Below are 24,924 nucleotides of genomic sequence, written 5' to 3'. Positions count from 1 at the left end.
GCCTCATTAATTGCCCAAAAAGGTGATGTCTGCGTAGACCAAGTTTCAAGGAAGCCAATACCCAAGTGTGGCTGCTTGCTGGTGCCTCTCATTCCATCCAGCAGTCAGTCTGCTAAGCTTAATGCAGACCACAACCATTCCTCTTCAGTCGAGGACTCTGCAGTCAGAGGAAGCAAAGTCAAATCACACTGTGAGCAGTGGGACCCCTTGCTGGAACAGTTGAAGGAGGCAGAATAAATGTATGTTCTTAGGGAATCATTTTTATATTGATAACTGGAAACCTTATGCTAAGTTCAGCACATCAGTTTCCTAAATTACACAATATATTTTCAGAACAGCCTAAAAAGCTTGAAAGAAACCAGTGTAGAAGCTTAGAGCTCTATTTCTCCTGCCTAGCTCTAACTCATCCTGGCAAAATGGGCTCTGCACCACAGCAGTTGAAACATAACCTTGGGGACCCATCACTGAGAAGAAACAAGAGCACTGTGTAGCTCACAGCCTCCTCTCCATGTGAGCCATTAGAAAGGAAATCAGAACATGAGTTTTTACAAGTTTGCAAAGTGTCCAGTGCCTTGCTTTTTCTTAGGCCTCCCTACTTAAGGAACAAGGAAAGCAGACTACAAGGGCCGGGGAGCCTTGCAGAAGGAGAGAGGCCACAGTAACTTCTACAGCTTCCCTCCTACAACTGTCAGAGGTAGGTGGCTGATTACAAAAGATGAAAAGTGAGAGATAGCTTGGCAGAACAGATTTGTAAAATGCACTCAATAATAATGAACAATAATCAAATAGCGGCTGCTGCTAAGGGAGGGCAGGGCCCTCCTGTGAATTCCTGGAATTCCCCCTAAAGAAGCCACCAGAGGCAGTGTAATTGTTAGGCAGTGTAATTGTTAGGCAGTGGCTGCTGCTAGGCTTGTGGTTTTTCAGTCTGTGGCATGACTTATGAGAAGACTTCAGTCTATGGCATGACTTCCCTGTGTCATGAGAAATTATGTGGACTGTTGGCACACACTCCAGTGGTGGTGGGACAACGGGTCGTGGCCAGGAAAATCTGTTGCCACTCATGAGCAAGACCCACTTCTGGGGAGCAGTGAAATGAGCCCACTGAAGGTGGTGAAATTGTCCAGCCAGCCATGCAATCACAGCACAGATTTTCCCCAGGTCTTGGCTACCACCTGTGCTTGGGGCATGGGGAGCTTCACCTCCAAAAACTTGTACCCACAAGCAACATCCCCTGAGAGCTACATGCTGGAGCTCTACCTGACCTCTGCCTAATACTAGATTTTGGGCACAAGCTTTGCTTAGGATAATCCTGGGATTCTGCTGTAAATGCTTGCCCTGGCAGTATATGCATCACCACCCACAGGTCTTGGACCACCACACTGGGCTCTCTCCCCCATTCCAGCAGCCAGTAGGATCTGGGCTCTCATTGCTTTGGGTCACAGAGATTATTCTGGGACTCAGGTGGGAATAATGCATTCTCTAGTGATATTGGACTCCTGTGACCTTCATCCTAAACCACTTCTGGTAGGGGACTCCATCAGCAGCCGCCTGTTGGGAAAGGAAGAAATCCTCACAGAAATGATGGGGAGTAGGTGATTTCAGATAGAGCTCCAAGTGGAGAAGATTGCTGGGATGTGCTCTGTAGCCTCCCCTCAGCAGCAGGACTGTCACCCTATTAGCCAAAGCCAGATTGTTGAGCTGTCCTCCAGGTCCCTCATACCTTCTCTAGCAATGCTACTCACCCCTCTAAAAGAGCAGCCCAACATCTTACAAGACTGTGCATCTCCCCCAGCACAGCCTGGGAAACCCCCCAGGGGGAGGGCCCTATGCAGGATGCACAACAGAATTTGGATTGCTCACAGAATTCATTTTGCTGCATCTACCTCTAGTAAGTGCCACAGGCCACTGCAGTGGAATTGCTGCTCGTGGAGGACCAAACTAGACTCCACCTGGAAAGGTGCTGAGGTGTTGGCTGTGCTACACTGGACTGGTGGTAAGAAAGACTGGTTTTGAATAAAGAACTGTGAGTTAATGTGAAATATCCCATGTGCTTAGCAAGGGGTAATTTAACCTCTGTGTCCTTGCAAAGGAGCGGGAGACCTGCAAGGCTGAACGCTGGGACATGCAAAACTGTTACGCTCCACTGACTTGGAACAGCATTGATCAGTTTGTGCTAGCTGCAGATCTGGTGGGCAAACTTTAAGTACAGCAGATTGATTGCTACCAGGGGACAAATTCCCCATAGCTGGTTGGATTCAAGCACTGAAGTACTGACATATTGATCTATTTATGTTGATTTATTAGTAATAGTCCTGTACCCCAATTTCTCTTGTGCGGTTATACAAATAAAAAAAAAAAACAACCCATGCTATTGCTAGCTTAACTGATTTCTTTCAGAGGATATATAGAGGACACACCTCTATATAAAGCCCCATATTGTGAGCATATGCTGCAATCTATGGGAGACAGGAAAATAAAAGTGATCACAGGCAAACATGTTATCATGCAAGCAGCTCCAACATGCTGGCTCATAGGCTTTAGATTGAGCTCCATCTACAAATCTTGTTCACCTTGGAGATGGTCCCAGGAAGTCTCAAGAGTTTAAATGAGCTCCCCAGGTGGGAAGAGTTGGGGTAGGATATAATCCCATAATCTCTGGGCTCTGCTCAACAGCAACAGACTCATCCAGGTACCTCGTGTGGTGTACTTTTTCTTTGTTTTTTTTTTTTTTTTTTTCCTAATTTCTTGTTGAGTTTCATTTATTTGACTTTCTGATTGAAAAAGTTGCTTACATATTAAGTGCAAAAAAAATGCTGTGATGGCTTAGATTGGTTTCTCTCCCTTGCTCCAGATCTGTTGTGCTCCTTGTTTATTGGCATCATGCTGTAACCAACTGAGCTAAACTCAGTTTTTCCAGAGCTCTCCAGCTGTGCAGAAGGTGGGAGAGACAAAGAGATGCTGGCTCTTTACCCACCAGAGTCTGAGGCCAATATGATAATTTAAATGGAAATCTTTGTTTTAAGCCAAGTAATGAGTAGTTGAAAAAGTGGAGTGCGTCTACTTCAGGGATTCACCTGCAGCATAATTTGGGTAGTGGGGCTGCTGGGGTGTTAAATCATTCCCAAATGAACCACCACCATTCAGCTGGAAGCAGCCCCAGGCACACACCATGCATCAGGTCCAAGTGGTGCACATTTGTATCACTTTATTTGCAGCTAATGAAATGGCTAGAAACATTTATTGCATATAAATTATATATGAGCACCCATCATACAAATAAACTCTTTCCAGTCTCAGCTTTCCATTTCCTCCATAATCAGAAAATCTATTGTATTTGGGACAGATTCAGGAGTCTCTGCTGGTTCTCATCCCCTGGGCCTGTTTAGATTAACTTGTGAGGTGAGCTACTCTCCAGATCTCTACCCATACCCACCTTTAGAGCATGCATCTATTTTAATGTATGAAGTGGCAGGGGAAGAAGAGAAATTTCTCTCCAGCTGTTTTCTAGATTTAACCATCTTTCATTTGGAAAATATGGCAGATTCCCCATAGGCTGAGATGAAATAATAGTGAAAACCATAAGTAATCTGACACTTGTAATTACAGGCCTACCAGCTCCTTATTGACCTCAGAATAAGGAAATAGCACGTACCAGGATCATTTAAAAACAAGGGAAAAGTTCTAGTTAACACTAAGTCTCATGTGTTTATGGAAAAGAATCTATAAAACTGCTTGGGAACTTTTGGAGATGTAAGTTATAGATTTGGGTTATGGATTTGGCTGACTAAAGTAAAAGCTGTTGAACTAATAGCTCTCCAGCAAGGAAACTGATACAGTCTTACACTGTGTTTTGATTTTTAAAATACTGGAATGATATCAAATTAACACCTTTTGTAGTAATCGGACTGAGAATTGACTAGGTAGCAAGTGTCAAAATATTAAAGTTGATACAAGCATGTAAGGGGGGGTTTTAAAACAGTCCAATGGTGAGTTACTCCACCCAGGCCACACTTTTATCTGGCCCTGCTGTTTGTGGACGAAGTGACTCTGGTGAAGGACTGACTCACAGCAGAGCAGCAGCTGAGTGTGAGCTCCCAGTGCAGTCAGAAAGGCTAACTCCATTCTCCGACGTATAGGCAGGGAATGTGGAACAGGTGTGATGAGATTATATTGCAGGAGATTATTCTGTGTCTGCTAATTCCACGGGGGTGATTACTGGTGCGAAAGAACTCCCCGTTTTGACAGCTGTGATTCAATGAGGAAGGGAACAAGTTGCAGAGGCTTCCTGGCAGAGCTTTAAGGCCTGTTAAGGAGTTGGAAGACATTTTATGAGACAGAAGCATTTAGGACCAATATGATCAAAGCCTTAGTATACCTATGTAGCATTGCATTTTTGCTTCTCTGATTGTCACACTGCCTAACAATGGCACAAGAAAAAAACAGTCTAGAGATGAGGTATACATTCGATAATGAAGAAAGGAGTTAAATACTTCAGGGGTTTACTTAGGGTGCTGGCAGCTTTCCAACCATTGGCAGTTTTTTAATGAAGATGGGATGTTTAACAAAACAACAATGATTAATGTGACGGAGTTCTTTGTCCTGTGGTCATCTGGAAAGCAGAGTGGTCTGGAAATGAGTCTACTGCAATAGACACTGCTGTCAAATGGGACCAACCTGCAATGCTTTTGCTACAACTGCTCCCAAAATTATAGTCCATAGCTATACTCCTTTCATTTTACATTGTTTTACTTTATTTAGAGGTTTGGTTTCTCAGCTGAGGAAGCCCCTGTTTCTAGGTCCAGCAATGACTTGGGACCTTTCTGCTATGGGGTCTCTGTCTTGGATTGCTCCCTGCAAACAGCCTCTCCTGGCTGTTTTTGTCTGCTTTGGAGAAATGCCTGAAGTGAGACTCAGTGCCTGTGTCCTGTGAGTGGGGTTCAGCATCACCACCCACCTCAGTGTGGGGAGGACAAATCTGGGAAAGCATGGGCAGGACTGAGGCTACATGTTCCGACTGAAGGATTCTGAGCAAAGGCATTTGGGCAAGATCCACCCATTTCAGGCTCCAGTAACACGTCCTGAAAATGTGGGACAACAAGGAGAGGCAACTGACCTCAAGGATACAATGAAACCCTTAACTGAGCTTCCGCCTCCATGTCTGTTTGGCAGCGATGTTGGGAGAAGTCATCTGGGGTGGTCATGGATTTTTGTGGCCACAGAGCCAAGGAGCTCACACCTGAGTCCAGTGGTGTGGAAGGCTGGTATCTTGTTTCCCCTGTCCCCGATTGTCCTCTACTGCTCCAGGGTGTTTGACATGCAGGCAAGATTCAGAGGTGAGGGAGTGCTTTGCTGTACAGTTATAACAGACTGCAGCTGCTTAAATCTGACCTAAATACCTTCCAGATTATGCAGCCTGATGCTTTGTTTGAAAACGCAGAAAGTCGTTGTCTGCTGGGTCTTCCTCCCTCAAGTGACCCAGGGGCATGGACTGGCAACGAGTGAGGGCTCGTGTTCTGCGGCGGCCGTGGGGGAAAGCCGCGACAGCAGAGAGTGTTGCAGACTGGCATGAAGGCGCATCGGCCGCGGTGCTCGGCGTGCCCCCTGCGCGGCTGGCTCTGGCTCCGCTGGCTCCATGCATGCGGCGGGACACGCGGCACCGCCGGGCGCGGCAGCGCAGCCGCTCCGCGCCGGGGCGGGCAGCCCGCAAGCCGCGGCACCCGGCTCTCCGCAGCCGCGCTGGGTCACCGCGCTCTGGGCAGCCCCTGTACCTTCGCTTTCCTGGAAAGTAATTGCTCTTCGTTACTGAGAAGAGCCCCGCTCTGGTAGAGGAAGGAGGGGCCTTGCCACCGCTTCATGCAAAGGGGCCACTACTTGTGCTAATTTTTCTCATAATAGTGGAACAAAAACAGCCTCTGCTCGCTCTAAACCACTGAAGGTGTTTGTTTGGATTTTTTTTTTTTCCCTGGGGGAGCAGAGGAACAGGGCTGGGGGATTTTTGTGTGTTGGTTTAGCCCTCCAGGCTTTCTCTTTTTGTGGTATTGGGTTTTTTTCCTTCTTAATGCAAAAAGGAGGCTTTTAGCAAGTTAAGAGAGAGACCATCTCAAAAGGGGAGGAAAAGTCAAAAGGGAAAAACTACCTAAGACTGAATGCAATCAAACATCGTACATTTTGTATTCTTTGCAGGTTGGACTTGCAGTGCATCAGGAGATGGTGGCAGTCATTTCCTACCCACCCCACAAGCATCCTTCCATCCTCATATCTGTACTCAGCCTCTGCCTGCATCACTTCTCAATCCAGGGTACCCCGGCCTTCCCTTTGCTTTCTTCTCTTCCTTTCCTTCCCATTTAACCACCTGGCAGGAACCCCCCAGCTTATGTCTGGGCCACTTGGTCAGCTACATTGTCAGGGCAGTTTCACATCCTACTCCCATCCCATCCAGAAAGTCAGTGTCCACATCAGTGGGCAACAGCATGTTTGGGTCTGGCTGAGGCCCCAGTAAGGCACTGAGATCCTAAGTAATTGGTCACCTGTGATGTGGAATTGGTGCTCCAGCCCCAGCTGAGCTTCCACACACAGGTCTGCAAAGCTGAAGGGCAGGTCAGTACTGGGTGATCTAATGTGTTCACTCATCTTCCCTCCTCTCTGCCCTCCATGTTCTTTTCCTTTGGTTTTTTGGTATCTTTTTTCCATTCTTCTGCAGATTTTCAGCGTTTCATTATCTCCAGTTCTTTCCCCTCATCCTATTATCCTCTCCCTTCCTCCGAGGCAATGTTTGCCTTTTGCTTTCCCAGAAAATCATCTTTATTCAGTAGTTTGCAATGACCTGCCCCAAAATACTGTTCTTTTTCCCACACCTCCCAAAGTGACAGGAGTAAATATGCAGACTGTGGCTCCTTCTACCTTTTGCAAGATGTAAGGAATCTGCACGCTGAGAAGAAGTGAAGGTGTTAGGGTGTTACTGGCTCTTGGGGAGCTGGATATCAACATTTTGGAACATACCAGACTAGGAGGTTGCTGAAGAACAAGCAGAGAAACACCACGAAGTAGAACTATGATCCAAAAGTAGAATGAACTCAGGCCTACTGCTCTCAGCAGCGAGACTTCAGACAAAACTCTCTGGAAAAGGTTCATTCTGTCAGCAGCTCTACCAATTAATGTTTTCATGTTTAATGTGGTTTAAAGTTTTAGTATCAGTGATAGTGAGGGTATATTTATCCATGTGCAGGGGGAAAAAAGGAGGGGTAGGATAAAACTTGTAAATCCTAAGAACAAATCCTGGCACCTTGTTGGGAGCTATTCCCTGTCATGCTGTCATCAGCATCCTGGGCATCTCAAAAACTGTCTTTAGGATGGATCCAGCTTTCTCCAGAGATGCAGCAGTGGGCAGTGTTCAAATTAACCTGCCTGTATTCTCACTGTCATTACACAAAACCTTTCAGGTGGTTGCCTGCTCCTCCTTCATGGCACAGAACACAAGCTATTTCAGCACCCTTGTGTTTTCCACCTATAATGAAGCCACCTCAGAGGTACCTTGATCCTAAAGGCATTTTGGACCCTGTGGTTCAAATCTGAGCTTTGGAAAGCTGTGGTCAATGGTGCCATTGTGACATATCTCGCTGGCTTTTGAAGATGATTGCTGCAATACCCTTCAGCTGTAACTGCTGCCAGGTCACAGTTTCAAGTGGAGGAGAGAAGTATGAGCAAGACCCACAGATGATCTCATAGCAGTGAGGCTGGATGTTAACTTTTCATACGCAAAGATGAAGAAGAAGAATAAAAGGTAGAATTAGACCAGGCCATTTAACATTAAAGCAAGGTGGCTGAAAGAGTCTATGAAATCACCCAATAAATGTTATAAATATCCACAGAGGGAAACAGACTCCCTACTAGGCAACTGTGAAGCAAACCACAGGATATTTTTGAAGCTGCCATCCAAAAATACAAAGAAAAGTGTGACAAGCCTACTTAAAAACCAAAAATGGAACAGATGAGCACTTCATCCCTGCTGTGATTTAGAGCTCCAGCAGCAGGTCCTCCCACTGAAGCCTCTCTGAAAAAGAATAAAGTGCTTTTCCCAGATTCTTATGGAAGTTCGGAAATTCTTCTGTGGTCAGCAACATCTTCATGCTTGCTTGAAAGAAAAAACAAGAAATGATGTCTCAACACTCAGTGGAACTTCTGGCAAGGCTGAGGATCAGATTCAGTGGTGTTTCTGACTGCTCTATGCTCCCTAGCAATGCCAAGCAGCTGTAAAGCTTATAGTCTGCTGCTCAAGCTGGAATTGCAGCTGCTTTGGATCACTAGGCTGGTACAGAGCAGCCAGAGCACATCTGCGTTTGGGGTTTGTATAGAGCTTTTTCAACAGGGCAAGTCACCTGGTATGCACACACTAGGGAATGTGTGCAGCATCTAAAGAAAGTATGTAGGTGAATGAGAGCTCTGATGACATGATCAAATAATTTTTTCATTACAGGCTAGGCCTTTAAACTGTGGGGTTTGTACTGAATTCCAAAGTTTATGATTTCTTCTATTACATCTATTCTCTCTGAGCGGCAATATGCGGTGTGCTATTTATATTTAATATCATAATGTTTCTCTGCATTTGTAATTTTTTTACATTATTTCTAATCTTTTAATTTGACCCATCAAGGCAACAGAGTGCGTTTCGGGGCACGCTCCTTAAGTGCGTATTACCCTGTCACACACGCTGTGCTTCCAGGGTGCCCGTTGTCCTTCTGAGAGCTCCTGCAGTGCCCGACAGGAGCTGGGAGAACTCTGGCAGGGAAGGTCGTGGCAGGCTCTCTGTTTTCCCCTGGTGTAAAGGGCCCTGTGCTCCTCCCTCCCCGCCTCCCATTGCCCCTTCCCCGGTGCTTGCGAGCCCCGATGCTGCAGGGTAGCTGACGGTGGCTGGGAGGAGGGGCAGAACCCGGGACGGGCCGCCGCCTCCCCGGGGCGACACGTGGCTCCGGCGGGTCCCGGGGCTGGCGGATGCTGCGGTGCCGTCCCAGTGGGGTTCCTCTGCCAGTCTGCGGCGGAGGGGCTTTCACAGCATCTTTTTTTTTTTTTTTTCCTTTCCTTTTTTCCTTTCTCTCTCCCCTATCCGTCCAAGTTTTCTTTTACAAAAACCCAAACTTTTTTCTTCTTTACTTTTTCTTTTTTTTTTTTTTTTTTTTTTTTTTTCCCTTGCAAGAGCCACGCCGTGGAAAGACGGCGCGGTGGAGGAGGGAGAAACCCCTCCCCTTCCCCTCCCCCCGTGGCTCCTTACTCGGAAAAGAAACATTTTGGGGGTTTCCTCCCCTCCTACCCCTCCCCTCCCTTCTGTGCCGCTCCGCTCCGCTCCGCTCCGCTCCCCGGAGCCGAAGCCGCTGCCGCGGCGCCCGCCCGCCCCGCGGCCGAGGAGGGCCCGGCGGGGCAGCCGCGCCGCCCCCGGTAAGCCGCGCACCGGCCCCTTTGTGAGCCGAGGGGCCGGGGGGGGATGCGGAGCGCGGCGGGGAGCGGGGCCGCCTCCGTTTGGCTTCGGGGCGGGAGAGCGGCGGGGGCCGGGCCAGGCAGCGCCGCTGTCGCCCCGGCACTGAGCGCTCGCTCGCTCGCACCGGAGGCAGCGCCGCCCGCCCGTGGCCCCGGAGGTGCCGAGAGTAAGTTGTGCTGCGTTAACTGGAAACGGCCTTTTTGGGGGGCGGGCTGCGAGGAGGACTCTGTCTGTCTGTCCATCTGCCTGTCTGCTCCGATCCCCCCTTGGCTTGCGAGGGGGTGCAGCCCCCGCTGATTTGGCTCTTGGGGGCGTTAGGGCCATTCTTGGCTGGGAAGAAGGCGCGTGTTGGGGCTTGGGGGGCTTTTCCCGAGGAGTCGAGGGAGATTTGGGGTACTGGCACCTCACTACTGCTGGTCTTGAAGGGAGCCATGTGCTGTATTGGGGTGGCGGCGAGGTTCTGGGAGTAGCCTGGGAGGCTCCATGGGGACGGTCCTGCTGTCAAGGTGTTCTTCACAGCGTCAGGGCAGGGAGATGCTTCTTTTAAAGTGAAACCTGCAAATTATGTAATGTCTTAAGATGGGTCTCTAGGGAAGCAGCTGCACAGGTCCGAGTAACTTGGTCTTCACAGCACCGGAGAAGCGATGTTCAGAGTGTTACACTTAGTCTTAGCTGGAAAAGGGAGCTGCCTGCCAGAAGTGAAGGCGTTACAGGGAAGAGGGGTAACTGTGAACCGGGGGTGTACATACCCGTTTGGGGTTGCCTTGAAGGGCGGAGAAACTCGCCATCCTCCAGACCTGGCACAGTCACACAGTCAGAACGCAGCCTCACACCTGCCATTTCTCAGAAGATCAGTGCTGCGTGCCCATGAAAAGCCTCATCGCAAAGGTTATCGCTAAATCCTCCTTCTTTATGCAATCTGAGTCATGATGCTCACAGCCATGCAGGATCTGCTACTCACTTTTTCCCACAAACGCACGCGCTGTTACTGAGAATTTTGGAATGGTTACCACGTAAAACCTCAGCTCATGCTACTCTTAGGTTTCTTTTTTTTTTTTCCCCCTTTTTTAAAAACTTGGTTTGAGTGTATATTACTTCTTGCTTAATAGAAGCTTGGAAACAGGATCTGGATGAATCCCAGAGGTAGCTGAGAGGAGCTCAAGAATGCTAAGTTAATGTCCCTGGCTTTTTTCTTCTCCTGCATGGTGAAGAAGGGGGATGTGGCTTGACCATTGTTCTGGAAAGCTGAGGGTAAAGAGTATTGTTAGCAAGCTGCTATTTAGGACTATGTGGTCCAGACAGTCCCATTTACTAGTTCTAGTCCTTGCAGCTCTCAGAGAATTAAAATGAAAAATCCAGGCACATGTTGACCATACTCAACTCTGTAAAATGGGGTGGAATCAGAAATAACTAGTTTCCTGACGTTTCATTCTCTATCGACTGTGTCCTTAAGAAGGTATGCAAGCATATCTTCTTTCTCTAAACAACTGCAACTGCAATTCAGATGCTGTGTGAATGTCAAATGGCCCATTCAGTCACAGCAGGGCAATAGTCATGTGCTTTAAAATCATGCACATGCACAGAAGTTTGTGAGACTGAGGCTGTATTATCACATAATGTTGCTTTTAGTTGAATCAAGTTACTACAAAATGTGGCCAGTGGCTGCAGATGAAGCCAAGCTTTGTTTCTGTGTTCATGAGTGATTCTGCTGGGTATGTGATTTAAAACTTGAAGTATGGATTTTTGTTCCCTCCAGAGGGGAAGGCTTTTGGGCACAAACCCGCAGGATTACTGGGATGCCAACCTCCCACACAGGTTCCTATCTTTTCCTGAGTTAAACTGGGATCTGAGCCTTTGTTATTTCTGTGCTCCTTTTAATATTCTGTATGTTGCATGTCTTTTAGTAACCTGGCTTATCACTTACTTAAATGTGGTGGGGTTGAGTGGCAACACAGGGGTTTTCTGTAAGATTGTGTTGGAAGGCACAGGTAAACTGTGCTAGGGTTCCCAAAAATGGGTATAGAGGAGCACTGGGGAGAGACTGAGCTTTTTCAGATCCTCCCAGGTGTGTGTCTCTGTCCCCACTGTGCCTGCTCAGAGAGGGCCAAATTCAGTTTCCAGATGACAGTTTCAACCATGCAGCCAGTGCCTCTTACCCTCCTCCTCAGCTGGGATTTCTGTGAAGTTGGTGGTCGGTTTGCGCAAGGATAGAGCTGGGGTTGGGTGGTGTAAATTCTTAACTGCTGTCACTAATACTGTGGTTGCACGGCTGAGAAACAAAGGAGAAAATGTGCCTTTGGAGCTGTGTTTTTTCCCTTGTTTCTCTTTTTCTCTGTCCCCACTAGGAATGTTTTGCTCTTTTCTCCTAGTCTTTCCCTGCAGCTCCTTACCACTCGCTCTCCCCTTGCCACCCACAGGCTTCTCTGTCCTGATTTCTCCAGCCTTGGTTTGGTCAGCAATAAAGAGATAGTTCCAATACTTAAATGTGACATAATTTGATTCGGGTTGATACTGTGGTTAGATTAATAAAAGCTGTGGGGAGGTGGTGTGTTCCTGAGCTGTTATTCCAGGCCGCTGCAGACCTCAGCTAGTGGTGCTTGCCAAAAGCTCACAAGATGGGAGAGGAAGGCACATGCATCTCTGTAACTTAAGATGTGGATGGTGTGAGAGCTGAGTAAGCCACACAGGGACCATATCTTTTTAGAGAGTAAAGGTGTTAAGCGTGTATGTCATTAGGAGGCATATTTATTTAAAACAATGCAATTAAATGCTACATTAATTAGATCCTTGATTACGTGTAAGTAGAGGCAGGTATGATAGCAGCTTATCCCCTTTTATCCTGTCAGTCTATTTCATTACAACCTACTCTTCTGGTTTGCATTTGTGCATATCCTGCATCCTTCTGCCTCAGTAAGATATTTATTAGCTCACTATTTTGCTGAAATTTTGCTGAAATCAGTCTCAACCTTTAAGAAAAAAAGGTGCAGTGCTGTTTGATGTAGCAGGATTTGGTGACTTTGTGTTAGTGAGTGATCAAAATGACGAGTAGAGTTTTTCCCCCTTGCCCCATACCAAGTGCAAGGTTCCAAGTTAACATTTAGAAGTGAGAGGTGTAGAAAAATCCTACTTTTAAAACTTCTGGAACTTCTTCTGTTCAATAGGTATTTAATAGTGTAAAAGTGTAAATTCAGTTTTAGTAGAATGGCTTAATGCTGGTTTGTGTTTTCTTTGGAGACTTCAGATCTGCCCCTTATTTTCATCCTCTTCAGTGGAGAAATGAAAAGGCCTGTGTGCACTTCACAGGAAATGAGTGTCTGATACAGGCTTGCAGGCTGCACATTTCCAAGAACCGCTCTCAAGGTATTTTGATAATGCACATTCTCTCTGCCTTCTCCCTTCCTGCTCCTCCTGCACTTTGTGTGCTTCTGCTTGTTCGCAAACACATGCAAAGTTGAGGGGAAGAACCAAATGGTGCCACTGTTAAATTTGCAGATGGGCTCCTTTAGCTTTGTACTGGAGCAGTGGCTGGCAAAATTGGGTTAAGCTGGCAGCATTCGGTTGCCTTTGTTGCAGAGGGCTTTTGTCCTTCCCCTCACTGCCTGCAAATGCTGAAAAAAAATTTTGACTTCAGACTGTGACTTGTGCAACAAGGGAGTTTTTTGCGTGTATGTGATTCTGCAGTTCAGAAGCAGTATGGATCGACTTTCATACTTCCTCAGTAGCAAAGTTTATTTGGAAACTTATGCTAAAGCTAAGAAAATGAGCGTGGCTGTTAGCAGGTGGAAAATGCCAGAGATCTGCAATCTGTACTGTGTAGCTGAGCTTCTGCACATCCTGCTGAAGGTGCCTTGCTGTAGCTAAGGGGATTCAGCACAAGTTTGCCTCAGTTGGCACACCAGTGGTGATGAGCACAGGTTTGATTGTGCAGGAATGGTTTGTTTATGCTTTTTGACAGACCAGCAGTGTTGTTCTTTATCCATATTTTAGTTCTTCCTTGTTTTCTGGTGAGATTTTGTGGTGTGGGAGGAGAGAAGTTGGAGCTGGAGAAACATTTACTGCTTTAGCAGTAAAGACTGAAATCTGCTGTTTGTGTAGGGTGCACGCTGATATTCAAGTCAGCAGATCCAAAGAAGAGGTGCTGTTCTTTCTAGTCATCAAAGAATGAGGAAAACATGGACAGAGCTATTTTAACTCTGCAGCAGTCCATAATTGATTCTTCGTATTGACTTCATATGCCTTTGTTTACTACTTCAGTTTTGCACAAAGAGCATTTATGCCTTGTGGTGGGTTCCCCTTAGTGTTATGTCAGGTTTGAATGATTAAGAGATGTCTTAAAAAGGTGTTGCTCAAAAACCCAGCCCTTTGCTGCTGGATTCCTCTGCTAAAGGTCTGCTAAAGCATGATGTGGTAGGTACAGCATAGAAACAAAGCAAAGACATTTGAGAGAGAAGAGAAATGAGACTCCTCAGATCAGCTCTCTCACTTTCCCCAGTCTACATGATTGGAGTTTTTCCTTTTATGAGTTTTAAAATTAGTTACTTTTCAATCTTGGTCACCTTTGAACTTCCTCTCATCTGGTTTTCTGAAAGAATACAAAAAGAATGTCCTGATTGTACTGTATCTTTCTCTGGCATCCTCTTGTATATATATATCTATTCTCTAAACTGAGCAAGGAATTTCTCCAGCCTCTCTGTGTACAGTTACGTGTTGCTTCTTATTACCCATCTTTAGGCCTACCCTCTTTGTTTCAGCTCTGTATGTTTTTATTTCAGGTAACTAGAACTGACTGTATTCTCTCAGGTGGTAACATTACTGTTATGTTCCCATCCATTTTGCACCCTCCCAATCCTGCTTGCCTCTTGGTTTTTAAATGACTGCTTTTGCATTCGGAGCTGGAGCTTTCCTTAATGAACCCTCAGCACAGTTACTCGGCTCATTGGTCAGCTGCACCACTTAATTTATTGCTCTTGAAAATATAGACCCCAGCTGGTTTTTCTTCAAGCCTGTGTGCATTTGCATGTGTCAGGACAGAGTCTTGCCTGACCTCCTGCTGCTTTCCTGCTGATGAATTTTGAATGACCTCTGACTTCTCTGTCATGCAGGGAGTGAAGTGATTTTGTCACTGTTTACCCTGGGAAGGCGATGGAGAGGGCTCACTATGTTTTGGGTTGGCTGCCTAGATTTAAGTAACACGAGGCTGTGAGCTGCCTGCTGGGGAGCAAGGTTAGGCCATGGGGGGTTGAGGTGTTGTGGTTAATGACAGCTTGAAGGTGGAGAGACAATTCTAGGAAGAGACCTGGGTCAACATGTGAGTTTGCACAGTCGGGGGGAGGGAGCTGCTTGCGTAAGAGATGGAGGAGCCTTTGGGCTGCTTGTGCCCACCAGCCTGCTGAGGAGTGAGGTGGGATGCTCTGCAAAGTGGGCTGAGTCAAACCAGGGGGAAGACACAGCGGCTGGGAGGGTGGCAGAGAGGTGACCAGATGTGCAGGGGCTGAAATGCCTTGGTTTCCTCTGGCCACCCCTCTTCCATCTCCCATTCACCCTGTGGCATGACTGCTCCATGTCTTCTGCCCATCTGCTGTTACAGGTCCTGGTGTGCTGCTGGCTCTTTAGCTCGTGTGCCATGTCTTGCTTTTTGACTTGCTTTAGGGAAGCACAAAGTGTTTCCTGTCATCTGTTGCTTCTTCAGGTGCCATCTGCCTGATGGGTTGGCTCTCCCCCACACCAGGTAACCTTGTGCTGCTCCTGCCTTAGCAGCACATGTCAAAAAAAGTTCCTTCCAATACTTGCAGCCCTCTGGCAATTGCTAGCGCAGCTGATTTGCTTGAGAGAACACCTCTCTTTGTATCTCAACTATCCATTTCCAATTCCAAATCTCCAGGTATAGTCCACCATGCCTAGCTGGCTTTCTGCTTTAATGTCACTTTCCCACATCTCTTCTAATAGAGCACCCTCTTTTTTCCTTTCAGGTTAATCAGCATTAAATACTGGGAAATCTCAACATCCTGTGCAAGAAAAAAATAATACCTGCTTGCTTGTGTAACTTTTCTGCAGTGTCCTTGTCCCCACTAGCTGGTATTCCACTCAACTAAATGATTCCCTCCGAGGTTTTCTGGTTTTGATAAAACTGAAAATGCCATATGTTTTCTGGGTTTTGTTTAGTTTATCTTGGCCACCTACTGTCCCTGTTTCATGACAGCCATCCTCATATAAATTTGTTCCCTACTGTCAATAATTTATATTCCTTTATATTGGCTACTCCAGGATTATTTTTTTCATTTTCTGAAGGATTATCGAGGTTTTGGAGAGATTTGAATAAGGACTGTGGTTTTATAGTGTGTGTGTTTGATGTGTCTGATCCACAGCAGAAGCCCTTGCCAGCTGTTGCGCTTACAGCTGATACCTGCAGTGTGACCTGTGTTGTCCCCCAAGCCTGTCCTCTTAGCCAGGCAGCATCTCTGTGCTGTCATTTGTGGCAGGTCTGCACGCTCTGGCACTTAAGATTTCCTAAATAACCTTTCATCACTTTTTTTTTTTTTAATTCTTTCTACTTTTGACTCTCAGGACTAGTTTCTTTATTTTATGTGCTGGAAATCCCCCACCATAAAACTTAGTGTTGTGGTGTGTCTGTGCTTTCTGACCCTTGCCCTTTGCTCTGAAGGCACAGTAACTGGTGCTGCATAATGGCCCCTCACATCTTTTGAAGCTGGTCCTCCTGAAGAGTCAAGGCATGGTGTTTCCCTTGTCCCCCTGTGCTCCTGTTGGTTAATCATCTGGGACTCTTCTAGCAGCGTAGTTCTGGTAAGGATTCTGAACCAGCTTTAGCTGCAGACATTGCTAATTTCTCTGAGTTAGCTGCTTCTTTGAATTCCTTTCCGGCTCAGTGTGATGGTTTTGATAAAAAGCCGTGGTTGTCACAGGGACCACTGATGGCCTTTGTGTCTCAGGATTTACTCATTTCCTCAAACAGGGTTCTGGAACAAAGTCAGTTTAATAGAGAGAGGCAGAGGAAATGTACCTGTGCTGCCGGTCTGGGGGTGGGGGAAGCTGGCAATGCTGAGGAGCCATGATGGGTTGGAGGCAGCCCTGGGCATCGCTCCCCCCTTCCCACTGACCCCCCTCTTAGCAGGGAGATGGGACAGAGCATTTCAAGTAGGGAGACATGAGGGACTGCTGTTATCTTGGCTTCTTTCTTCTTCCTCCTTGTGCCCTCTCCCCGTCTCCTTGTTTCTGCCCCAAAGTGGAGAGAGTTCCAGCCACCTATCCAGAGGGCTGCTTCCTGAGCCAGTGTGTGGTGTGGAGGGGAGGGATGGCAAGGCAGCAGCACAGATTCTGTGCTCCCTGGCCAAGCACAGGGCTGAGGTTTTGTGTAGCTGTGCAGCACTGACATTCACAGGAATGGCTGCTCGCTGTGAAACTGCAAAGGTCAGGAGCAACGCGACTGGGCTTCCCTCACTTACCAAAAATGCTGTTGGCCAGAGGCAAGCAACAACTCTCTTTGCTTAAGCCATAGCAGGATAGGCTCAGCTGCAGCTTTGGAACTTAGTAGTAACTCCTCCTGATTTCCTTTTTCTATTTTTTTTCCTTCTTGTTTCCCCAGTTATAGAAGGCAGAAATAATTCAATCTTTGGTAGATGTCTTTGGCAGAAATCAGATGGTAGTTTGGGTAGTTTTACTTGCTGTGGAATAAGCTGTAGTTGCTTGTGGCTACTGCAGAGCAGCCTCTGAGTTCGGGGAAGTGATGAGGCTTCTCTGTTCTGAAATGGCAGGATTACAGTTTCACATTGGGCTATTTAGATGAGGAATAGGCTCTTTTATTTGAAAGTATTTCTGAAAGTGCATAGTATTTCCAATTTTGAAGAGGGGACCCTAAAAATGGATGTCTTTCTTTCAGCTCCTTCAATTAGTCCAGCAAAGACAATTAGTTTTTCCTTTAAACTGCCATCACCTTGTTGGGTTTTTATTAATGCGTGTCATGGAGAAACCAAAGTGCTTGCAGACTCCCTGCCTTGAAGAGTATTTGGCACACATCACACTGCCTTGTTGGTTTTCTTGGAGTAAAAATCTTTCATCCCCTATCAGCAAAGTGCCATGTTAATTTAGAAAACACATGTCATAGAAAAACATGTTAAGAAGTACCAAACATTAATATCAGATTAAAATTAATTAATAACAAAGTTATCTGTGGGTTTTGAAACATGTTCTCCAGACTCAAAATGTCAGGAGGTGTTTGATAAGACAAGTGTTCTTGCAAGGTGTCCAGTTGCTGATTCCCAGAGCAGCGTGCAGGATCTTCCTGCACTGTGTCTCTGCTGTGCAAAATAGGAACTGCCACAGTGTGTGTGCTGCCTCAGCTTATTTTATGTTGCATCCTTGGATGCTGGTTGTTTAGGGAAATGCAGTTTTGGTTTGGGGTAGGTATGTGGTGTGGTTTTTCCCACATATTCTCTCATGTGTCAGACATAATGGCACCCTCACATCAAACTGCCATGGCATAAAAGATAGAGGGAACAGCAATGTCTCTGAGGTCTGCTTTGTGCTGGAGAAATTGGCTGTGATTAACACTGGTCCTCTTGGCTGAGCTGGGCCACATTCCTCCTCTAACCACAGCTCCCTCTGTTCTCTTTGGCATGTCTGTCTGTGCATCTCCTTTCCCTGCCCCCTCCGTGATCCCTTTCTGGATCAGCCCTGGTCACCTTGGCTGTGGCAGGGTTCTCATGGCCAGGGGCTTTGGTGTGACCATGAACCATGGCGGCGATGGCGCGATTCAAACCAGTGCTGGTGTGTGGCAGGCGGTGGGGCCTGAGAACCAGGCTGGCCTACCATTAAAACCCACTGCTGCGTGCTTGGCTCTTACCAGGGAGGTTTCTTCCAGCCCTTTGCTCAAGCTTTCCTTTGGAACAGCCTTCCCCAGCCACAAATCAGTAGGCAGTGCATTTCTGTGGGATGCAGACGTGCAAACAAGCGATGTCTGCTCCGGCTCTGCTGCCTGGATTAGAGACGCTGTCGCAAGGGCTTGCAGGGTACGTTAGGGAGAGCTTTTCCTAATTATCCCAGCCTCCATCTAACTGCTCTGGGAACTGCAGGGTTGATATCTGGGAGATGTGAAAGCCAAATGGAGCGGTAATGGGAAAGTGTAATAATGGGATCAACCTGCAGTTTTGCTAGTGCAAGTCAGTGTAACTTGTGGTGTGTGTGCCCACTTCGGACTGGGCTGGGGAGGATGCAGAGAAGGGATGTTATGTGGGTACAAGTGAAGCCGTGCAGGGCCTGCCTCTGAAAGGTACGCAAAAAAGCTGGGATTGTCTTTTCAGCTTGCTGATGGATCCAGTGACAGACACATGATTGCACACGTGGTGGTCTGCTGCTCCACCAGGTCAGTGGGTTTACTTTTCCATCTGCGAGGTGAGGAGGAAAAGTCTTGAGAGCTGGGGAAGCAGGGCAGAAGAGTGTGGGCCAGAAGAGATTGGGTCACAATTGGGTCACAGTGAATGGATACCTATGTGGTGTCAAATTAGATACTCTAAATGTTGTGTTTTGTATTCGGTAGAAGTTGGGACTTTGCTGTTCTGAATCCTTAGGTTTATTTCTGTTGCCATCATCTCTTATCATTTGGGTTTTATGGTTCCCGCTTCTGGAAGATGATGGCAACTTTATGGTCTTTCCACTTGTCCTTGGGCCACCTGTGACCTGCCTGGACCTAATCAGCTCATGGCTTTGTAAATAGCAATAATAACAACAACAACAACAATCTGCTGTCTTAGTTGCAATCTGAAGTGCTGTATATGTGTTTCTACAGTAACACTGATCAAAGAGATAGAGACAAACAGCCTGTCCCCGGATTTGTTGTATTTTAGATCCACATTACAGCAAACTAATGGGCTTAGTCACCTGCTTGATGGATGTCTTTTTCTTTTCAAAGGATGGATTTGCTCTTAAGTAAAACTGTGCAAAAACTGGGAAGTGCTGCATCAGAGCTTTTCAATTGGGACCACTTCCAGTCCTGACATTCAGAAACTCATCCCTATGGGTGGCAAAGACAAAGAGGTAAGCTTTTTCAGGTGTCCTAGAAGAAGAGTGCAAGGATGCATCGTAGCTGAGTACTTGAGACGGATGTTGAACATGCCAGATTTGTCAAGCCCCAGGGTGCAGGGCTGGCTTGGCTGACACTACACACTGTGTACAGTCCCCTGGTGAACTAGAATTGTCTCCTTATATAAAACACGCTGCTTTGTCTGGGTCGTGAGTGAGGAGGAAAGCAGAATGCCCTGTGTCAAGAGCACTTCTTTTGAAAAGCTCTTGAACTTGCAGTAAATCAGAAAGTCTGGGGAAACTTATCCAGCCTTTTAATTACCAGGACACCAGCTTTTTAGGGTATGTTGCTTTGGCTGCAAGCATTGTTCTGACTTGCAGTAGGGAGGTAGTAACTTGTTTGGGCGTTGGGGTTTTTTGGGTTTTTTTGGAGGGGAAAAGAGGGAAAGCAAATCATGGTGTGACAAGTCAGCAGAACTAATTATGCATGTGTCAAAACCAAGCCATGTCCTGGCTTGGTTTATTCCTAATCCTGGGTATGTACATCCTCCTTGATGTGGGAGGCCATGTATGCCTAGGACCTGTTGACCCATTTAACGTGAACCTTAAAGGTAGTATCAGGAAGCACTTCTAGGGCTAATATTACTGTAACTAATGCTGTGCTGCAGGCCAGGCACTTACCTCTTGGAAATGGGTCACTGAAGCTCTGACCTATATGTAGATTTCAAACCAAGTGAACAAATTGTCAAGGTGCTATTTTTGCACTTACTTTCAATTTGAAATTATGACAGTCTCAGTTCTTAGTCAGTCAGATTTCTAGTAGCAGGTTTTTTCTTAAAGGACTTGGGTGAATGACTAAAGGTTGAAAACTGGGACAAACCAGTTTGGGGTTTTTTTCTGTCAAATAGAATCTGCAGCCTTAAACAAATTATATATTTGTTGTTATTTTTAAAACTAGCCTGGAATTGAAAGACAGCTGCCTGCTTCTCTTTTCATGCTTGAATTAAATTTCCAACCTCTACCCGTGAAATTGGCGAAATTTCCATTTGGACTCAAGAAAAATTGCTGTTTAGGAAGGGTCTTTATCACTCCTTTCGAAGCTTTAGCCACAGCCCTGGAGGCATCTGGCGGATGACCTTTGTTTTCTATAGGAGCTAATGTCAGAGAGCCCTATAGCTTCCTCACCCAGCAGAGAGAAGGAGAGGGACAGAGATGCTGCAACTTCTTGTGCAGCCTTCTGTGCTGAGTTTTCAGTGGTGATAGATGGCCCTTGTTGCTGTGTTTGTTTGCATCCTGCTCACTAAATCACCTTCACCTAAGATTTATTCTGACTTGCTGAATGGTCTGAGCAGCTTTCAACTGCTGCCTTTTTTTTTTTAATGGAAAGGAAAAAACACAACTTGATTAACTCCTTCCTACCCCTCCCACCTTTCTCTAAGCATGGAATTTCCCTCCTACTATGAAACTACATAGAGGGCAGGATCAACAACACTCAGAACAGTACCAGGGACATTAGCAGCTTGTGGACTGCAAATCACAGGGCTATAAGCTGGATAAGCTTCCCAGGCTGCTCTTGGAAAGGATGCTTATGGCTCCATATATGAAACAAGCCTGGCAGATACATTATTGGTATTACTGTTAAGTATTGAGAAAGATGTTAGACTAGAAAAGATGTCTGTAGTAAGGCACTGCCAGGCCCATGCCTGCTCTCCCTAACTACTGTGCCCCTGTGAAGGAAAGATGTTTGTCCTCTCCTGGGGCACAGAGTGTGGCCACCAGCATGGTCACCCAGCTGGCACGAGCACCAGAAGGAATGTGAGGCTTTTGAATAGCTGGCAAAGGGTGTGAGACAGGGGAACATTGCAAGGAGCTAAGCTTAACTTGAAGCTGTCCCTGCAGAGCAAGCCCAGCACGGGTCCCTGCACATTCCCTGGGGGGCTGCCTGCCTGATACGAGCCCCGAGCCTCGATGCTCTGGCACGTCTGTGGTGGGGGTGGTGGGGGGGACTGCTGGAGATGAAGTGTGTCTCTTCCTCTGCTGCGGGCTGTGCCAGCACTCTGTTCTGCTCCAAGCATGGCTGTGCTGTGAGTGAGTATGACTGGGTTAATGGAGTATGTCAAGGGAGCAAGGGCAACATTTGGCAGTGAGCTACTGACTTGTCAGGCCTGGGGAAGTGGTATGTTATAGCTCAGCTTCTCACACAGAATGAGCCTCTGGCTTAGGGCTGTGGTTTTTTTATTTGTGCCTATACAGACACATACATTTAGAATGTGTATTTTTTAATATAATTGAAGTGACTTGGATGGCTGATGGCAACACTAGGTTCAGGAATTTGCATTTCTGAAAACAGCCTGGTGATAACACAAGGTGCAGGAGATGAGCAGGGTCATGACAGTACATTAGAGGATGGTGACTGGGAGAGGGCAGCATTGTCTGCAGGCAGGGGGAGTTGTCCTTCTGGAAGAAACAGAAGTTAAGAGTTCTGGAAGGGCATCAGCAGTGCCTGTTTACCAGTGTTAAGTGAACTTATTCAAGGTAGTCTCAGCCTTGAAGCTGATGGAACATTTCTTGAAGGGGGCTTGATCTGAGACCTTTGCTTTCTCCTGACATAGTGAAACAGGCATGTCTTGGGATAAGGGAGTAGTTCCTGGGATTTGGTGAGAAAGGCTCATACCTGTCTTCTGCTTTTGCTAAGTCCTGTTGTCAATCTTTTTATTGGAGAAAGGGTTGGAGAAGTGTGAGGAAACCTTTCTGCCTTTCACTGAATGGCAAAGTAAATGATACTTTCCTCCTTTAGGAAATCTTTCCCTTTAGATTTGTGGTGTCATTTCACCTTTCCAATCTCAAGGCCATTCTGAAAAGTCCCAAACGTCTAGCAGAGGGAAATCTTGAAATGTTGAGATCTGCTGGGTTCAAAGTAGCCGTGCTGGAGGGTGAGCAGGAGCCCCTGGCTGTGAATCACAGAAACCCAATGCATGCAGAGCTCTGTAAAGTGCCACCTTCTGCTGGTGGGGACCCAGCTGGAGCCCTTTCCACACATATATCCTTGATTTTCCCTGCAGCTGGGGGCTGGTGACATGCAATAGCTCCTCGGTACCCTCTGTGGTACTCTTGCTGGTCTTCCTCCCTTGGGAAGTGTCTTGCCCAGGTTGAAGAAGGTATTGGGTTTGCCTCACTCTCCTTCTGTCCCACAGGCTGGATGCAAAGGAGGAAGCATGGTAAAGGCAGCACCTTTCCAGGATTCATGGGCTCTTTGAGAGATGATCAGAGGGAGGCCAGATGACCTGCACAACACACACACCACTGTTTCTCGTCTGCAAAGGCGGCATCGGAGCGTTCTCCCCAGCCCCGCGCCACCCGGCTTGCCCGATCGTTTCCGGATGTTTCGCAGCTGCGAGTGGGAAGTCCTGGAGCGATCCCTCAATATCCTCCAGGCCAGTGACTTCTACTGGGGCCCCTTGTCAGTGGGGGAGGCTCACGCCAAGCTCCAGCGGGAGCCTGTAGGCACCTACTTGGTGCGGGACAGCTCGCAGGGGAACTGCCTGTTCAGCCTGAGCGTGCGGATGCCCGCGGGGCCCGTCAGCCTTCGAATCTCTTTCCAGGAGGGCTATTTCCGCCTCAAGAACTGGTTTTCAGACTGTGTGGTCCGGCTGCTGGAGCTGGTGGTGGCAGGGACCCGGAACAACCCCTTGCACTTTGATGAGATGGGGGGAACTCCCCTGATCTTCTCTGAGCCCTTGTGCCGGAGCCGCCGGGCAGTGCCCACGCTGCGGGAATTGTGCTGCCGGAGCCTCCCTGCTGGAGCCACGACGGAGGACAGAGCAGGGCTGGGGGGCTCCTTGGGAATGTGTCTGAGGGAAGAGGTGTTCTCACCCCTGGATGGAAGGGGAGGGTCAGAGGGGAGCGTTGGCCCCAGCCCCTCTCTGTCCTGGGCTAGCAGATGATGCCATGCATATGGGAGATGAAAGGAGATGCCTCTTTTATGGCTGTGCTGGTGGGATGTGTGCCACACCAGTGATGCTGAACTGGCTGCTGGGAGAGGAAGGGGGAGGGCAGAGGGAACAGAGCTTGAACCCAGTGGCTGTGACAGATGTGTCCTCGTACATACACAGTGAGCATGACTTTCCCAGACACGCCTGGGCTAAAGCCAGACCTAAAGAGCAGACGTTGTCACTGCTGCCAAGTCCTGCTCTTTGCTCCATTTATAAATTAAAAGCTTCAGAAAAAGGTGAGTTGCCTGTCCTCCCAGGTCAGCCCTGTGTTCTCTTGTACCCCAAAGTGCTTGAGCTCATTTCTGCCTCAAATCTGCCCTGGTGGAGTGCAGCTGAGTCCAGTCCCACAGCAGTGCAGCTTGGACATCGATGAGCATGGCCCTTGTGCTGACCCACGAAGCTGTGGTGGAGCAAGAGCACGTTTCACTCCTTGCAGCAGGAATGTGATGCCTGTTACTTCAGAGGCCGGTGTTTGCACCAAGTGAAACCATTGCAGCCATGTACAATACATGCAGCTTCACTGGCTTTTGCATTGCTTCATTCGATTGGATTTTTGAGAGTGAAGATGGGGTTATGTGTACTTAAGGGCATGGCATTCCTGCAGAGATAACCCTGGTCTGGAGAGTTGTATCTGCCCTGGGAGGGTGTGAAGAGATGGGATCCTGCACCCTTTCTTAAGCTCATGTGATAGTGTGCTGCTGCCATCTGTCGAGCATCAGAAGATGTTTTGGTTTTGCCTCTGAAAGGCAAGGAATTTTTATATAAAACTTCTAAATTTTTAATAAAATTTTTATATTGATTTTTAAAAGTCAGTGAATATATGGCGATAACTTCATTCCCTTGTTATGATGGAAGCCCAGTTAGTTTAGTGCCCAGACTTGGCAATCAAATTGAAACTGAATAAGTGAATTTCTCATAAAGAACAAAAGCAGAGCATAAATGAGTGGTCCTAGCTGGGAACATTAAATTTAAATTCATCTTGTAGTGTAATGTAGTGAAGAATTTTCTAATCAGAGAATACTTCTGAAAATCTCAGCCCTACATTTTTAGAAAGTTTTTTTAGTACCTTAAAATTTGTACTGAGTGTTTGAAAAAAAATGAGTAATTCAGGATCTTAGAACAGGGCACAGCATCAGTGAACTTAACTGGTGAGTATGAGTACAAATGGGAGGAACACAGCTGGCTTAAATAGTAGGTATGATATCTTCAAAATAAGTGATTGAAAACAGCTACATGAAAGAAGAAATTCAGATACTCTAAAATTTGAGCCAAACCATTTTATAGGATGCTAAATATCCGTAGCTGGGCAGGCAGCCTGCTTTGCTCATGCTGACTTTCCTCTTCAGACCTGTATGGAAGAAAAAAGCTGAACAGGGGAAGAGAGTACACTGAATTTGCTCTATTGTCTTCAGCTGTTTCATCTGAGGAACT

The 24,924-nt window shown here is 47.0% G+C and overlaps 1 protein-coding gene across 5 annotated transcripts; it reads left to right on the top strand.

The window, feature by feature from the left end:
* The first annotated feature begins 2,206 nt into the window (after positions 1-2,206).
* Positions 2,207-24,305, top strand: LOC137474676 (suppressor of cytokine signaling 1-like). Of its 5 annotated transcripts, none has more exons than XM_068191462.1 (3): positions 2,207-2,689; positions 19,392-19,516; positions 22,696-24,305. In XM_068191462.1, exon 3 carries the CDS (start codon positions 22,762-22,764, stop codon positions 23,443-23,445), a length of 684 nt encoding a protein of 227 aa, XP_068047563.1. In that variant the 5' UTR covers positions 2,207-2,689; positions 19,392-19,516; positions 22,696-22,761; the 3' UTR covers positions 23,446-24,305. The 5 variants fall into 5 exon arrangements, with proteins under 5 accessions (XP_068047563.1, XP_068047567.1, XP_068047565.1 ...); XM_068191466.1 differs by lacking the exon at positions 2,207-2,689 and adding an exon at positions 4,473-4,903; XM_068191464.1 differs by lacking the exon at positions 2,207-2,689 and adding an exon at positions 9,349-9,429.
* The last annotated feature ends 619 nt before the right edge of the window (positions 24,306-24,924 follow it).

Source organism: Anomalospiza imberbis, chromosome 5 (assembly GCF_031753505.1).
Source record: "Anomalospiza imberbis isolate Cuckoo-Finch-1a 21T00152 chromosome 5, ASM3175350v1, whole genome shotgun sequence".
Classification (NCBI taxonomy): domain Eukaryota; kingdom Metazoa; phylum Chordata; class Aves; order Passeriformes; family Viduidae; genus Anomalospiza; species Anomalospiza imberbis.
Note: the sequence above shows the minus strand (reverse complement) of the source record. Positions and strands in the feature narration are given on the sequence as shown.

Excerpts from the sequence above, each read along its gene's own strand:
- LOC137474676 (XM_068191462.1), top strand. The coding sequence starts at position 22,762 with ATGATCAGAGGGAGGCCAGATGACCTGCACAACACACACACCACTGTT.